Below are 17,622 nucleotides of genomic sequence, written 5' to 3'. Positions count from 1 at the left end.
AATCATGACCCGATTAGCGATACCTGCTTAAACATGTCGCGAATTGTTGCGGATAGCCATTGAATTCTTAATGCAGCTACAGATAGTGCGTTGTATTTACCGGTTCGCGTGATAAACAAAATAGTGCAGTCTAACAATTCGACCAAATATTCGACGCCCTCACAGTAAATATTAATAATAGGGTAACAGGCTTTCCATTCGATGAAACCAGTATTGAAGTTTTGAAGAAAAAAAATATTTTAAAAGAAAAACAAAATTTAATTGTAATATATACGTATTAAATGAACGTATTCTAGTAATCTTCCGTGTACGGGTCCACTGAAATGTCCATTGCCGCGCTGGACGACCGCGACTTCTCAAGCAAAATGGAGCAAGCGCCCGCTATGTTTGCGATCGTAAATATCCAAAGTAAAATCCTATCAATAACCATGGCAACAAGTTTCCAGTCATCTTTAATCTGCAAAACAACATGAGAAAGCAATTGAGACTGATTAAAAAAAAAAATATTTTATTTTAATCTTCAAACCACAATGCTAATATAGATTTGCATAATCACCATCCAACCGTACCTCATTGCAAGCACCTTCGTTCCGTATATGACTAGTTATTATTTGTATTTCCTCCAGTATTTTGGCATCTGTGTTCTTCGACTCGCAGAGTACCGCGTGTGACTGACACCGCCCACACTTATGAACACCTGTGTTGGTCACCGGGGTGTCCGCTTCATTGGTCGATGCAGTTAATCCATTTTTATCACATGCTATCAAGTTCGTACAGTCATTTTTCAACATAGACTCCATTTCGTGTGCGTTCTTGTTTTCACATACGCCATCCCCCGACTTCCGTTTACGCGGGCGCGACCGCATGCACAATATTACGGGAATGATCTCCAAGAAAAGTCTCCTCACCCAGTAGGGCATTTTGTCGTGCATGACCCCTGATCGGTGGTGAATGTTCAAAACAATTACGGTGATTATGATGGAGACCATGACGAGAACTTCTGTGAACATGAGATATCTGCCAATCAGAGGCATTGCTATTGAAGATGGCGGCATGATGTCTGCCACCAACAGTTGAAATACGGAGAGCGCTAAGAGAATGGAGATACTGAGGCTGACCTTTTCCCCGCTGTCTGGTGGGAGGTAGAACACCATCAATGTCAAAAAAGACATTATCATGCACGGAATGATCAGATTCACCACGTAGAACGCCGAGCGACGTCGGATGATAACGACGTACTTGATGTTAGAGTATATCTCGTTACAACAATCGTACTTCATCGTATAGTTTCTCCCTGGAACGCTCATCACCTCCCATTCACTATTCTCCCAAAAATCCTCCTTTTCTGCTTCATCGCTCATCAAACTCAACAGTAACTCCTGTCCGCTGTAGGCCCACGAACCAAACTTTAATGTACAACGTTGTTCGTCAAAGGGAAAGAACTCAATGTTGATTTTGCACGGGCTTTTAAATATGGTAGGAGGCGCGTAAAAGACGGTACCGTCGTGATATATTCTGGCTTTGGTTGTGGTCTTTGTAGACATAGTTGAGCCGTAGTTTCCATCGGCACTGAAACAAAGAAAATTAAATCTACTACGTAATAGGGTTATTATATTTAAAAAAAACACGTGCAATCAAAGCGGTCGAGATGGGAACATATCTGAAGGCACTGTAACATGCAATACAGACGTGTCTTGTATATCCGCTGTTCCATCGTACAACTGAGTAATTAATTATTCATGAACAATGGCACTTACTTGTTATACAGTACGATGTCTGGGAACCACAACGTGTACTCGGGTAATGAGACTGCTGAGAGATTACTGTATTGTGCAGGCTCCCATGTCAGTCGGTAGTCCCTCCATTCCTATAAATCATTAAAGAATAATCGAGTTTTATTATACTTGACTTGTAAAGCTCTTTTCTTTTCGCTGTATCGTACATAATAATGCTTCTGTTCTATCTTGTGAACATACATTTAAACCTACGAAAATAGCGATGCCTACTCTGTGCATATACATCCGCTACACATAAGTGTCGTCTCTGCCTTCTGAAATGTGACATGAATAATACAAATTACGAGTAGATTTCTGCTGCCAGCTTATATTGTTAAATATTGTTTTCTATATCATTTATTTCAGTAATATAAATATAATGGTACGCGAGTTTAATGTGTCTGCGATGCATTTCACATACTAACTAGCTATAATACGCAATAATATGCCGGTAACGCAATTTTTCGTTTTGTTTGATTGATTTTTATCACTCGATTTCATATTAAAAGGTTGGGATAAAGTATTTAAGGTCTTTTCAAGAATATCTGAGCGCGCTGCTTTCATACTTCTAATGTTCAGAGCGAATAAATGAAAATATTGAATTTACTAGAAACACATGGTGCTCATATAATATTTGTACTCTCCAAAAAATGCCTGGGTTAGATAGAATCTATGCTGGTATTAGGGTTACAATGGTGAGTTAATAATACATAATGTTTTTGCTTTTTACTCGTTTTATTCACTCCTGTACATTTCAAAATACACAAAAACTTTCCTGGTATGCAAAATTACCAAAGGTAGATGTTTCAAAAATGCCGCTAGATGAGTGTTAAAACAACTAAGTATATCAGCCAATCGGATTCGTCTAGATCGACATGTTTACTCATAAATACACTAGTGATAAACAAGATGGCTAGATATGGCGATGCTTTATCCTTAGACATGATGCCTTAACAGTCCTAGTATTTTATTTGTAAATGACATTTTCAAAATTGATTTGTCTTAAATGAGAAATATGTAAGCAACAATACAATCTAAGTGGTTTACATCTCCTTTGCATGCCTAACATATGTAACATTATTCGGTAGCAAAACAACGCGTGATTTGATTCAACTAAAAGCGAAAGTCATCCAAGAAGATGCATTGCTTTGGGACACTTCCTCGATACAGAGATGGTAACTTTGACTGATTTGTGTCCGTAGAATACAAACTTATATTATATTGATTGAATTTGATTGAGGACCTCGTTACGTTCTCTGTAGAGGTATGATTTGAAATGTTAATTGGCGTAACATGTAAATTAAGATTAAGAGACAGTGTGAGTCTCTCTGTTAACCGATAGAATGTGTTTGTTTAACGTTTTCGGGATTATTTGGGGGGTTATTCATTGAGTTAACAGTTAACAGACTGCACGTTTTCAGAATTTAAAGTTTCAAATACCCTCTAAATAAAAATTGCGGGACAAACAAGTCGTTGAAATCAAAACAATCAAGCTTGTATTTACAGAGTGTATTTTCAAAATCAAAATGTAGCGAAAGGTCACACGCTATGACTGATCTATAGTGCACGTTCAATAGTGTAAAATACTTTATTTTCGATTGGAATTAATTTTCGCTATTTTCGCTGAAGAAATGATGCAGTGAAAATAAAATCCAGCAAATATACCTTTTTTTCCCATATTTTACATTCAACTTGTCAAAAATCAATTAAAAAATAAATTCCTCACAAAACACCCAAAAGTCTTTTCAGTGAAAATTAATTCCAGCTAAAATAAAGTATTTTGCAGTAACCTAAAAGTTCATTTACAGGATGTTACACTATTGTGATTACTAAAGTGGCATAAATCTGTTATAAAGTCAGATTACTCTATACGCTACATGTGAAATCATTGAAGATGGCTGTCCCCTGTATGTCAAATGTCAACAATCAACTCACTTTTGAAAGGTGATTGAACAATTACTGCTGAGAAGACTTCATTTTTCGAATATTTAGACTAACTTTTGACCAATTGTTACAGCCTATGATATTGACAATACGTAATTTGAGATTCAATTGTTAATACTTTCTTTTGATATATGCAACTTATGCTTGATAACAAACTAAATTGAGCTGGTAAAATAATTTTTGAGGGAGCTTGCCCCGTGCAAATTTACAGGCAGATTAGTAAATATAAAACAAATTATGCGTAGAGCTTGGTCGTAATTTAAGACTAGTTGTGGGGATAAAACATATATTACGAAACTTACTGCCTTATTGCGTTCAAAAGAACGACGATTACCACGTAAAGCGCATAGTGCGGTAGTTTAAAGCCGGAAAAATAACAATAATAACAAAATGCGAATGATGACGTTCCTAACAACAGTGCCATTTCAATGTTACTTCTTACGTTAATAGCAGTCGTAAGGCGCTATTTATTGCCCCGTAAATGAATTTAATTGCAATAATAGTTCCGTAAACAACCCCGATGCATTCTGGTAGATATTATAATGGGTTGCATGTTTCTATCGATTCATAGAAGATTTTTGTTTAAACAATATTGACTGACTATTTCAAACTCAGTTGTATCTATAATATATATATATAATATATATATATATATATATATATATATATATATATATATATATATATATATATATATATATATATATATATATATATATATATATATATATATATGTAAATATTTTCATCGACTGCATCTGTTTTCATGAGTTGGGATAGTTATAATCATCGAGGTATATTTTGTACAAACACACTCCCCTCTCCTACAAATCCCAGCAATGTAAACATCTCGGGCCGACATCACATCGCTTTGATTGGCATGCCGGGCAGGATGCAATTAAGTTTGTTCTTTTCTTTTTTCGTGAAAAATATCGATTTCACTTCTCAACGCTCTGAAAAGTTAATAACTGTCTCATCAAACAAACAAAGCTTAGATAACAGAGATCGAAGACATGCGAATTAGGTTACTTGTTTAACAACCCGTTTCCAAGGAAACAAAAACACTGGACGGATATGTGATCTGAAGTTTCAGTTAACTATGTGAGTGCATTGTCATATCAAACAACGCATATAATGACGCATACATATTTAATGCATGGTTTTAAATCTTTCAATTGAGTCTCATAAATGTAATAACCCAATGCATGACGTAACCAAAGAAAAGGCCGCTATCTGAATACATGTCAATTACCAGACTGCGGCGTGTTGCTTATCGCATATGTTTAACCTGACAACATCGGTAACAAATCAACTGCAAACTGGTTCAGGGCAGCTGCATGCATGAAAATCTCTTCTCCCCAAATATGTTACATTAGTTATGAGTATAACACTTTGGATTCGGTAACAAACACGGAAATTCGACAAAAATACATTATAAAACCTTTTATCTTAGGGACACAGGGTTGCAGATAATATTTCTTGAGACAACACAGTGTCTTAGGGTTTGATTTGTGTACGGAATTACCTGGCTAAATTAGTCCTAATTAGGGCTTCCTTACTTTTCACATGTTTCTCAATATAGGGTTGTGGTATATTGAGTTATCTCCTTATACAATGTCATCCTGTCCGTCACTGAACTCGTTGAACGCAAGTACGTAACTGGCGCATTTACACCACGCGATTTATTTAAATCAATCATGGAATAGTACTAACGTGACAAATTATCCCACCATACCAACCAGCGCAGAAACTTACCTGTTTCATCCAAACGCTCGTGGTCATAATCTGATTTTTCTCATCCTGGAGGAATTAAGACAAAGAAAGGAACTGATCATAATATGTACTTTAAAAAATAAATAAGAGAGTTGAAATATACAACGTGCGCAAGGGGGTATTTCGTTAAAACCGAAATATAACACTTTGAATTTATTCTCAAATCTGTATCCGAGAGTAAAACAGAACAAAAACAACACTTTATTTGAGGTTTTGTGCATTGGAAACTTATACACAATGATTTAATGCACAAAATCCCCAACTAGTTGTTTAAACAGAATGACAAAAACACCTACCACATCAAGAAGCTGGGTTATAGACAATCCAAACTTAACAGGAAGTGTGTCAGTTGGGTTGTAAACAGGTCTGACGAAGTGGTTGTAAGTACCTTCCTTAGTAAATATATGCTTATCCTTTAGAAGCATATCTTCGGGTGCAACTGGTAAATCACCTACAATATACATGAACTATAAATGTATATGACGGAATGTAATTTTTATATAAAATACAATTTTGAAGCGATTACTATATACGACGAGAAACGCACACAAGTCACATCATACTACCTAGGGATTAAAGGGCGACGCGTTGGCCGCTATTATGTGATACCCGGACAAGTGTGTGCAATATCGGACGGGACGCATTACCACTAGTAATGAGCAGTGCAGAGCCAATTATAAAACCGCGAATGGCGAACAAATTCAAAATATGTGCAACGGCATATCGAGCGTGCTGTTAGCGAACTACACGACTTTTTGCAAACATGTTTATTTTGCAAGTGAAAATGGCCAGGATATCATAGCGTCAGCGAATCATGAAGGATTTTTTTCACAAATGTGGTAAAACATTACAAATGCACGCTTAATTTGATTCCATTTCATACGTTAGTCCAATGTCACAGAACACTGCCAAGTTATCGTCTGGTGATTGAACAGCTGTGATATTGATCGACCAATGGGAATTCGCCCTTTCCGTAACGGACAGCACGTGGTATTGATCGACCAATGGGAATGCGCCCTTTCCGTAATAACATAATATAATCACGGAGCTAGCGGTATCTATAAATCAAGAACGTCGTTTTATAGAAATAGAAGTTGATTAAACAGACGACATAAGAGAGACATGAGCGAACTCTGAAATATTGCCTTATACATCAAGAACAGTTTAAATGACGTGTGACTGTTCCTAACTAATTACGTTCCCGCATAAATCTAGGTGATGTAGGTTAATCTTAATGGCAGATTAAAGGTGATTTTTCAATCACAAAACTGTCAATAAATGCTCTGAGAAGATTCACCTTTCGGATTACAAGCGATATTATGTATGTTTCAAAACATGTAGAATAATGAGGTTATCTACCGGGGAATAAGTTATCTATCGTTTCAAATGCAAAATCCCAAAACAATTCAGTGAATTTGACCTTATAATGTTAAGTGGTTACGCTTAAAGGGTCTCCTATTTATTTTAGATGTGTGGGACAATTTCAATAAGGTTAGTATAAACATTGATAATGCAGTGTGCTTAGAAATGCAATGGCAAATGCAAATACAAATGTCAAAACAGAAATGCTGGAAGGTATCATAGTTCCAATTAGAGTTATAACTTCTATGTCTGACTATTCGGCTCTGTGGAATCTAAAATACTCATGTTGATTGCTATGTGAATGCTATGTGATTTCTATGTGATTTCTATGTAATTGCTATGTGATTTCTATGTGATTGCCATGTGATTTCTATGTGATTTCCATGTAATTGCTATGTGATTTCTATGTTATTTCTTTGTGATTGCTTTGTGATTTCTATGTAATTGCTATGTGATTGATTTGTGATTGCTATGTGATTTCTATGTGATTTCTATGTGATTGATTTGTGATATATTGCTATTTAATTTCTATGTAATTTCTATGTAATTGCTATGTGATTTCTATGTGATTTTTTGTGATTGATTAGTGATTGCTATGTGCTGGCTGTGATTGCTATGTTGTTGCTATGTGATTTCCTCGTGATTGCTTTGTGATTACTATTTAATATGTATGTGATTTATATGTAATTGCTGTGTGATTTTTTTGTGATTGATTTGTGATTGCTATGTGATGTCTTTGGGATTGATTTGTGACTGCTATGTTATTGCTGTGTAATTGATATGTGATTTCTATGTGATTCTATGTATTTACGTGATGTCACACATTTTAGATCCAGGTATGTTATTGCCGCCATATATATATATAAATACTTCGATAACCAGCTTTGTGTCGGATCGAATAAACTAATGTTATGTGAATGGTGAAATTTAGCGAATACTCATAGAATACTCATAAACATAGCTGTTTATTTTCTTTCCTAGTCACTTACCAGATAGCTATCGACAATATACTTCTAATATGATTACGCCTAATCGCTATTTATAAATATTTGAAAATATTACAGGTACATTGAGGGAATACGATGAGGCAGAAGATGTATAATGGGCGTCAACTGTAAACATAGAACATCAGTATATTTAGTATGTCAGCAGTGCAGCCGGCAGTCACGTTAAAATAACGTCAACTTGCGTTGGTAATTTGACTGGTGAGACTTTGCCAATCATGTATTTACTCTTTTAAACGTAATGTGCATTGTGTCAGACTACCTTATCTATAGGTTACCTAAATTGTTCCATGCTTTCCTAATACATACTCTGATATTTGAATGACAGATGACAAGTGAACCCTTTTATTGTGATTATGTACAGACATGTCTCTGAGTGTGGACTCGTTAGTTCATCTAATATAAGTAATTTCATCTATTTAGATTTTTTCAGATATCTCACTTGGCTTCAGAAATGAAAAATGTCGTACTGATTGAAAATTGAAGACACTGATAAATCCAAAAAGACTTTGTACTGTTAAATGCCATTGCATTGAATGAATTGCGACAGAATGTATTCGATACAGAGTAACATTGTTTAAATAAAATAAAAACATAAATAAGATTTATATTCTAAAAGTTTCTTTTAGCAGTATTTGAAAAAATATTCATATTTTATAAATTCCACTCGTCAGAATATACTGAGCAAGTTTCGTGAATGTCTTTCAAGTTCTGGTTCTGATTTTGATTATTAGTTCAACAATACACAAGTTTAAGTTAATTATAATTTGGGTCTTTTGAGAAATGTTAATGTTAATGTCAATTGATTTTCGAAAATAGTTTGTTATCAAAAGCAACTGTTACCGGTAACTGCGTTGATATATTTATGTTTAAGATCATCACATCTTAAACATTGTCTAATTACAAGCATCACAACACCAGTATTTTAAGTAATATCTCCAGGGCATGGGATGAGTGGGAGATATAAAACTAGGATAACATTCTTAACCATTTCATTAGAGATGTTACGTTGCTTGGAGACCGCAGATTTGATACTGCATATAGTGTTGGTCATTACTCAGCGACATTAAAACACATTTACTGAAGAAAAAACAGTTCTTTAGTACAAGGAAAATTGCTCATTATAGAGATACATACAAAAATAGAAAAAAAAATGTTGAATATGTAATACGGAGAAATAGAAACTCCCAACAGGGATGATGTCGATTTACCGGCAGTTTTTAATAATGTATTCGTTTTTCTGGTGAAAATTAACATAATGTATCTTTTTATGCGAATAAATGTGTTTTCCTTGATTAATTATATGATTTCTAAAATTGTTTTTGAAAATAAATTATGTAATTAACAAATTAACGGGATATGTGCGCTAAGCAAAAAAAGAAATACGCGTTACTGCTTAATAGATTCGTTTTTAACATTTTGTATTTTACACCCACAATTGAGTAAATCTAGAGATCAGTTGAAAATCAGGATTGTCAATTAATTACAAGCCTGGGAAGAAGGTAGGCACTGGTAAAAATGCACTGTGCATTAATAATTAATAATAACCATTTGTGCTTATTAGTGGTAAGACCCTTCAATGTAGAAATTACACAGAAAACTATACAGATGGCCAAATCATAGACGACAATTCGATAACTGCGTAAGATATTTCCACAAGAGTTGGCACATCCTGCTTCTGTGAACAATTTCATGAACAATTATAGTAAAAGAATAAACAACTCGACACTTGCATACTAAATGCACGTTCAGAAGTTATGTACTGTATCTGAGATACGTTTTTGTAGCCGAAAATGAAAATCGTTACTACTAAAATAGTGGAATGATTAGTTTGACAAAATACATACTACTTATCTCATAAGAAGCAATATTTTACAGTTAAAAAAAATAATTATAATAGCTACCAATGCCGAAATCAATTTGATTGGTTAATGCCTAAGCATACTTATGTGTGTGTGTGTGATATGTTACGTATACAATACATTCTGGTCGGATAACTGTTCTACAAAACAACTAATTACTTTTCCAAGTAAAAGCATTTCTAATCAATAGGGAAACTTGGAAAAATCGAATCAACCCCAATCGGGCAAGGTTCAAAAGATGAAGCAATTTTAGTAATGGGTAGCACTTTTGACATCGTATTTCTCATCTCTCGTACAAGCACACTAGTATCGATGTTGACAAAGCTGAACAAATCAAAAGATTCTCTATCGATCCCACTTAACCGCTACATTAAGGTTATATCTACATGTCCAGCTTGTTATTTGCCAATTGCAATCTCTCGGGTGGGGGTTGATCGTGGCATTATAAACACCCTTCTGCATTGTCTGCATATCAACCGTGATTTTTAATTAATAGAATTAATTTTTGCTAACTAAATACCTGCATTATTATCCCAGTATTGTCTTTTGGTGGTGATTTTTGCATGAGCACTCGTGTTTCAGTATTTGTTTTATGAGACTGTGAAAAATTCAAAAGTTGGATGCTAAAATCGGTGCAGTGCGTATGTGCGTTTTATTATTGTTGTCTGGTCTTGCACGTGTATGATCTTTTTGGACTGTGATTTGCCAAGACATAAAAGCGTTATTTCTGCAGCACACAAAGTAACTTATTAATATCAGTTCGATAAAATAATAAGTGCTTTTTTTCATACAATGAATTTAATTTTTCGACTGTCGAAACTACATTTTAATTCACGATAATGTGTTCTGGATGTAATTTCATTCAGCTTCTTTCATTCATTATTCAAGACAAATAACAGGCAAAAATTTAAAGAATGTAGCAATTTTTTTCTGTAATATTCTTGTGGAATCGGTAATTATGAAAATTATTTATGGGTGCATAATAATACCTTTAGGTAATACTTTTCGTGATTTTTAATATAAGATTCTGAATTTTCTTCTCGAAATCATTTTCAGAGTTTTTTCCCCAAAAACGAAAGAATTTCACAATGTTGAAAACGGAAAGTTTTTATCATAGCGTTGAAAATACTATTACATCTGACGCGTATGTTGTCTGAATATCATTTGCTTACAGGTATGGGCTTCTCAAATATTGTATACAGTCCCTTGTCAGGTTTCGAATAGTTTAATCATTCATAGTTCTAGGGATTTACATGTTTACCGATCTTCCACGAAAACTGTCCATGTCTTTTAAATGTAATGCGAGAAATCGCCAAGCAGTTCTTCGAGAAAACCATTGTACGAGTACTGATATATAGCTTTGAAGGTGACTTAAGAAGGGATGTATACATGTGTGTGCGATTTTAAACCAAAACGGACGAATGATGTATTAAACTTCCGACAATATTTAAATTTGCTATTGTGGCAAACATACAGTTCCTCGAATCCTATAAAAAAATGTGATATTATAAATCATTAATATTTTTCGTTTTTTGTGAAAATAAATATGACATGGATTTCTATTGGGTGACATTGAAAGTATTCAATGGGTGTTACATCCAACGCTATCAATCCAATCATTCGGTTATTGTATACTAGTATTCTAAAATATGGCCAAAGTAAACGGTAAACAGCTAAACAGTTTATATAACTTCACACTAGAAAGAGAACAACCTTTATTTCAGCCGTTGACTGTTTGGAACAAGTCACCACTTTCTGTACTAACGACAGTAAACATTCAGGGCAAAACTCTTGTTCAATGATTCGTGGACGGTGAGTTGGGTCTTGTGGGTACTCAATACAGTCCCATCAAAAATGCACACGTGACGTTACATTAAGGTCTATGCTGCTTTCGAACGCGGCTAGGGGATTTCAGGCCAACCCAATGCACCATTGAATATTAGAACACGATTAGAAAAAAACACCAAAAAAACAAAAAAAACACAAGAATACCATATAAACTTCGAGCTATATACTACTATCCACAACATTTTATGAAGACTGTCTACTAACATGTTGATGATACATATCTTCAATGAATATCATCTTACTCAATAAATAAGACATAGAGTATGTATGGCTGCTTGAAATGCATAACACAATAACAGCAATCAGTGATGTAGAGTAAAACACGGTGATTAAAATTAAATGTCCGTATCTAGTTTGTATACAAATATATGACTTGTTTGAGAGCTGCAACGCGGCCTCCAATCATACGCTATACACATTCGCTTCTGTTTCGGTTGTTTAAGATCATGAACAAATAAATCTCAACGAATATATGAATATCTGCTACATGTTTGACTTTCTTAGGTAAACAACATACACTAGAAGACCAGAAATTGTCAAAGAACAGTTTTATGTGGTACACTGTGATGGGGTACATATACTTGTTCGTGATCTGTGTTTATATGTTCGTAAACGTGCCTCTAATTTCGTTTCGATTCAATCTATTACACCAAGGGTTCTGTGGAAAACGACTAGCTTTAAAAAATTTTAAGATTTAGTCAGCTTGTGGTTAAATTTCTAAGAATTTCTTAAGCGTATAGTTGATGAAGATATACAATCTGACCCACTGGGAGTCAATATTAGTAACATTTCATATGATTTCATATATTAATGTTCACCATATATGTAATTGGTGCTTTAATTTCGTAGCACCTTCGAACTTGATTTATACTAAAAATGTCAGTCAATTGGGTAACATATTTAGAGATCAATAATTACATTTAATTTGAACGTACTAAACGAGTTTTTCGCCAACACTCAGTATAAATGTTCACATGATACTCTCTCATACGAGAAGCACACATGCTTTGTTGTTAATTATGAATCAAGCAGTATTTGGCACCCACTGTTTCAAGTATATGTCCATATGAAATACTAACAATACTCCGATATCATTTTCATATAATTACAACAAAATAAACAAATCTTTTTATGTAGGAAAGTGGGTACCCACGATCGCATATAACCCCCTAAGAAGACACACAGATCTGTAATCATATAGATAAAAGAAGCGTCGAATTACAGAATTCATGCGATCCATGTTTTATTATAATTATTTCCAAATGTTTCTAGGAACAGATCCAGAAATGTATTCACAGTATCTAGTATTCGCATTCAGTAAAACATGCGTCTTTTTAGTAATACTCGGCATCATTTTTTTTTTTCGAAATATTTTTATATCGGTAACATTGTTGATTTAGGTGTTCATCAAAGAGCGGCGATTAGTAAGAGTATTTTCAATTGTTCAATAGGTAAACAGTATATGTTTATTGTAGGTCGTTTCTGCGTGAATGTAGCAGACTTCGCCAGGCGCAAAATACAAAAGATACATTTTCAATTTTGCTTTTACTGCATTTCTATTTCAGTTGGATCGACTATAAAAAAAATACGCCCGGTAAAATTAAATTGGGTTTTAGAGGATCGTATGGCAGAACGAATACAAATGAAATAGTCGCCGTAAGTGGTACTGGATTTAATGCCAAATCAATTTAATGTGAAGTATATTGATAACCCGCAATATAAGGTTCATGTGATACATTTCAATAAAATCGGGTAATTCGTAAACATGTTTTAGTTTATGTCTAAACTGTACTGAAAAATACATCGGGTTGACCAAATTGAAATCGACATACAGATGCAACCATTGTATAAATTTAACGCATTTGCAGACATGTACACACACTAATATTCTTACTCCTCCAAGTTTTAGAATTGCTTTCTTAAATGAAAATACCACTCCTTCTGTACATCAAGGCGGACTTCGGGGCTTGTAATGGGACTAATTAGTATGTTTACATGATAAAGTGTAGTTTAATTTTTCTTTTTCTATTGATACACCGTTTTTTTTATATCTGTGGCCCATTGATCTCACCAGATGGATTGCCATCGGTTAGAAGAAATACAATAAAAGATGAAACTCGGCATGTTGTATGATTTCCCAATATGCAATTGATCTTCCATAAATTAAGAACAAAAAATCCACTAGCAGCGTATTTCCTAAATAAACCGGAATTGCTCTGAGGCGCCGTAGCGACGAATACCAAGAATACCAGAATGATATTGCGTTCGGCGATTTTGTATCAACATTTCGAATTTATTTTTTGTCGCTGGGTAACTAATATGCCAATCCGAACTGTTCTGTTAGATGGCTCATGATATCAATAAACTGACAAACCTCTCTGTTTCGAACAGTACACCGATTTTAGGAGGGCGGGAACTGTTAGGCATAGTATAAAATGAAATTTAAATAACTATGACGTACCTCCGACGTAGATGTGTATTTCAAGATAAACCAATAGAGCCACAACAACATACTTTGTCTTCATCGTTAATACTGACTTGTCCTGGTATGTTGAATATGTTATTGAAAACTCCTGTGAATTGTAAAACATAATACTTGTATGAGAAAATCGCAGCCGCAATATAAAATATAATGTAGTATAATACATTGCAATAATCGTCTACACGATTCGCTGATACTATGTGCCAAATGGTTATGGGTGGTCGTCGTGCCGCGCATGTGCGGAATATGCGTCCCATAATAACAACGATTGTGACCTTACTTATTGCGCGTACAGAAGGTTTAACTCTACGTATTTATGAAAAACATTGCTTGACACTAAAGAGTCAAAGTCGGCATTTAGTGCAAATGGCGGACAGATTATAACTCGCATTCATGGTTGCCAGCGCACTGGATTGTGGGTAAATCATTGTTTATCAACACAAATCTTGTTATCGTCGCTTGGGACTCAATTCCCGCGTGAGCGCAGCAGGTGACGACCCTCTCGTTTCAAACGGCGCAGATTATTCTGCAGCCAAAATATACACTCTCTGGTTTTGAGCACAGACAAAACAACAACAAAGAATACTGTCGAAACAAATTAGTTGTTCGTCTTGGGATATTAAAATAAACGAATAACTCAAAACACCCACTACTCGACAAACGTCGTCGCTACATATTGCATTGTCAAAATCTCTATAGCGTAACGAGAGTATCTGGCACATAAAAGCGCGACACCAATTTATAAGACGACGAAATCCAATTTTGATGAAAATAATCAACGTTTGACAACGAGAGTGTGCTTTTAATATTTGAATGAATATAAACTATAGAAATATGGGGATACTGCGAGTATTCGAACGTCTAACTTCTAATACATTTGCAGCACGTCTACAACACTAGAGAATTAGTTTACAGCGACAACAACTGTATGTGTAATTCAGATGACATTCCCCGGGAGCATTGACTCACTGAACTGTCTCGTAATAAACATGACGAAAACTACTTCTTTAGAATTTAAAACGTGCATTCTATCAATCAAATTCTATCCATCATTTAAGTTAACCGTGGATATGTTTTTCACGTGAAAAAAACATCGTAATGGCCGAGAAATTATTTGAGCAAATGCACACTATAATTTTAAAATCTGGTAAATTTATTGAACTCCACTCTGCATAAGATTGGAGTGTGTCCGATAAATAACATTCCCAGTAACTATAAACTATATCTTAAATGTTATCACTCATTTAATTGGAAGTACAGTGAAATGCTTTACCTGTTTTATATTATATTACACTGTTATTAGCCCCCCCCCCCCCAAATCATGAGGGACGATATCTGTAATTATCGTTCCCAAGTGGCAGTTATTTTGGCTGAGACCAAAAACAGCCACTTGGGGTCGGTGGGGATAACGAATCGTAATATTGGCCAAAGCCAAGAACAATAACTATGTTATTATCCCAAAGGGAAACAACGAGGTAGTAAGCGAGGTAAAACTGTCAGCAAAAAAACAAACGTTCTAAGTTGAAATCAGAATTATTCATCAGTGCAAACACGCTTTGGAAAGTGCAACTTATTTTGCTATCGTCTGCAACAATCTGTGTGTGGCGGGTGTCATGACATCAGTGGCCAGTAACACACAAAATTATTATTAGTTATTTGCAAGAAATACGCTGGGAGAGGCCAATATAATGTGACTGCTTTTGCTCAATAACATTGACTGTTTCATACTTGAGGAATAATAATATTTATCCTTGCAGTTCAGTGTAATAAATTTGTGTAATAATGGTCTATATACTACGTAATATAAATACCGGTAATCTGATTGGTCCATGGACACAGATCGGCCATTTGACATCATGGGTAACTGTTGGTGAATAAGCTAATATCTCAAAATATTGGTGGTTTTACAAAATATAACTTGATTTATTAACAATTAATTCGAATATTTCTGGTAGTTTCAGACATGTGATATAAAGCCGCATACATGACGTCATTTCAAATTCTCCCAACCTTTATTTCTCCACGCACATACATTTGTTTCACCCATGTCTAGTGACGAATTGTCACGGACTGTGACACGGCAACTGTTTGAAAGCACACACAAATTAGTAATTACGTAATCAATACATCTCCTAAACCAGAAATAACTATATTTCTTAATACCAATAGGATAAACTAACGGTAATCTACGTTAACGCACACCGATCGATTTTGCAAATGAGCCAGAACGCTCGATGATGTCTTGAATGCTGACGCGCCCACAAACGATCTCTAAGTTAGTTTTCAGCCTTCAGTAGCTGCGAAATAAATACATGGGATAAACCGAATATCAAATTCTCAACCCTCCATTATCAGATGTGTTGAACTCGTGTAGTAATTTTCATTTGTTTCGAACCGTTTTAACTCTTTTAATACTATTAATGATATTATGGGGTTACCCTCTTCATATAATGTTGCTGCCTATAGCTGATGTATTGCACAATGTAGATTGAAGTAAAACATCATGCTGGCGATTAGTGTTGTTTTTTTTACAATAACGGCCTTAATCAATAATCAAGAAACACAACTTTTCTAAACTACAGTTCAAGCCGAGAAAACATGTGGTTTAATTAGGTTGAATGAATTGATATCTGTGTTAAAGTCAATAACGTATAACATTGTATATATATTTTTAAATAAAAAACAACAACAATGAGATTGCGAATCAATAGTTCTCGTGTATGCGACTTTACTTTGACTTGACTTAAAACTACCGAACATTGTAGAGTATTTTAAATAACAAAACCCAAATGTTATAGATATATATAATGTTGACATATTTGCCGTTATGTCAATAGTTAACACTAAACAGACATATTGATTACAAAGACAAATTAGATTGGGGGAGTGATATCGAAACTATTTAATTAGAACAAATCAATGGAATATTTGTCATATAGCTGAATACATTGATATCTGCTTTCCCGCCTATAACGTACATGTCACATATATAGTTTATAAAAAAAATTACAGCCCAACGAATACATTTTGTTTAGAACAAAAAAAATCATTGCTAAAGTTACGAGTTTGACCCGTACAAGGTGATTAGTGACTTTTTTTCAAAAACGTACTCACTGATACGGGTTAAAGAAATACCCTTAGTCGAGATAAATTCAAATATACTCACAGTTTTAGAGACACATTCATTGTTTGTTCAATACACTTCAAATATCGATCGTTGTGTTGAAAAAATGATAATCGATACGTGTTGTGTATGCGAATTCATTTTGACTTAAATCGCTACAGTCGTCGCACCGCGTGGTGCTCGATACAGGACCCACAACGACGTATACAACTAGTGTAAAATACATTGTTTATTCACATGATTGTGCTGGACGTCTGTAGCGCTTTACCTTGAAACTAGCGAATATTGTATAAATTATAAATGTTAATAAATATATAAATGTGTCTGCTGGTATGTTAATTGTTGACAGTTCTATTGAAGACCAATTAAATTGAATTAACAGTGTGCTGTCGAAAATTTACAACGACGATATCCCGAATAAAGTACACGATGTGTGTATTAATTCTGA

General features: G+C 34.6%; 1 protein-coding gene across 1 annotated transcript; it reads right to left on the bottom strand.

The window, feature by feature from the left end:
• Positions 1-292: 292 nt before the first annotated feature.
• LOC100372643 (neuronal acetylcholine receptor subunit alpha-6-like) lies at positions 293-14,093 on the bottom strand. The gene is made up of 6 exons (XM_002740966.1): positions 14,030-14,093; positions 5,789-5,943; positions 5,475-5,519; positions 1,758-1,867; positions 570-1,569; positions 293-457 (listed from the first exon to the last, which is right to left on the bottom strand). The coding sequence occupies exons 1-6, from the start codon at positions 14,091-14,093 to the stop codon at positions 293-295; spliced, it is 1,539 nt and encodes a 512-aa protein (XP_002741012.1).
• Between the last annotated feature and the right edge of the window lie 3,529 nt (positions 14,094-17,622).

Source organism: Saccoglossus kowalevskii, chromosome 16 (assembly GCF_978046115.1).
Source record: "Saccoglossus kowalevskii chromosome 16, keSacKowa6.1, whole genome shotgun sequence".
Classification (NCBI taxonomy): Eukaryota; Metazoa; Hemichordata; class Enteropneusta; family Harrimaniidae; genus Saccoglossus; species Saccoglossus kowalevskii.
This window is presented reverse-complemented; position numbering and strand designations above follow the sequence as displayed.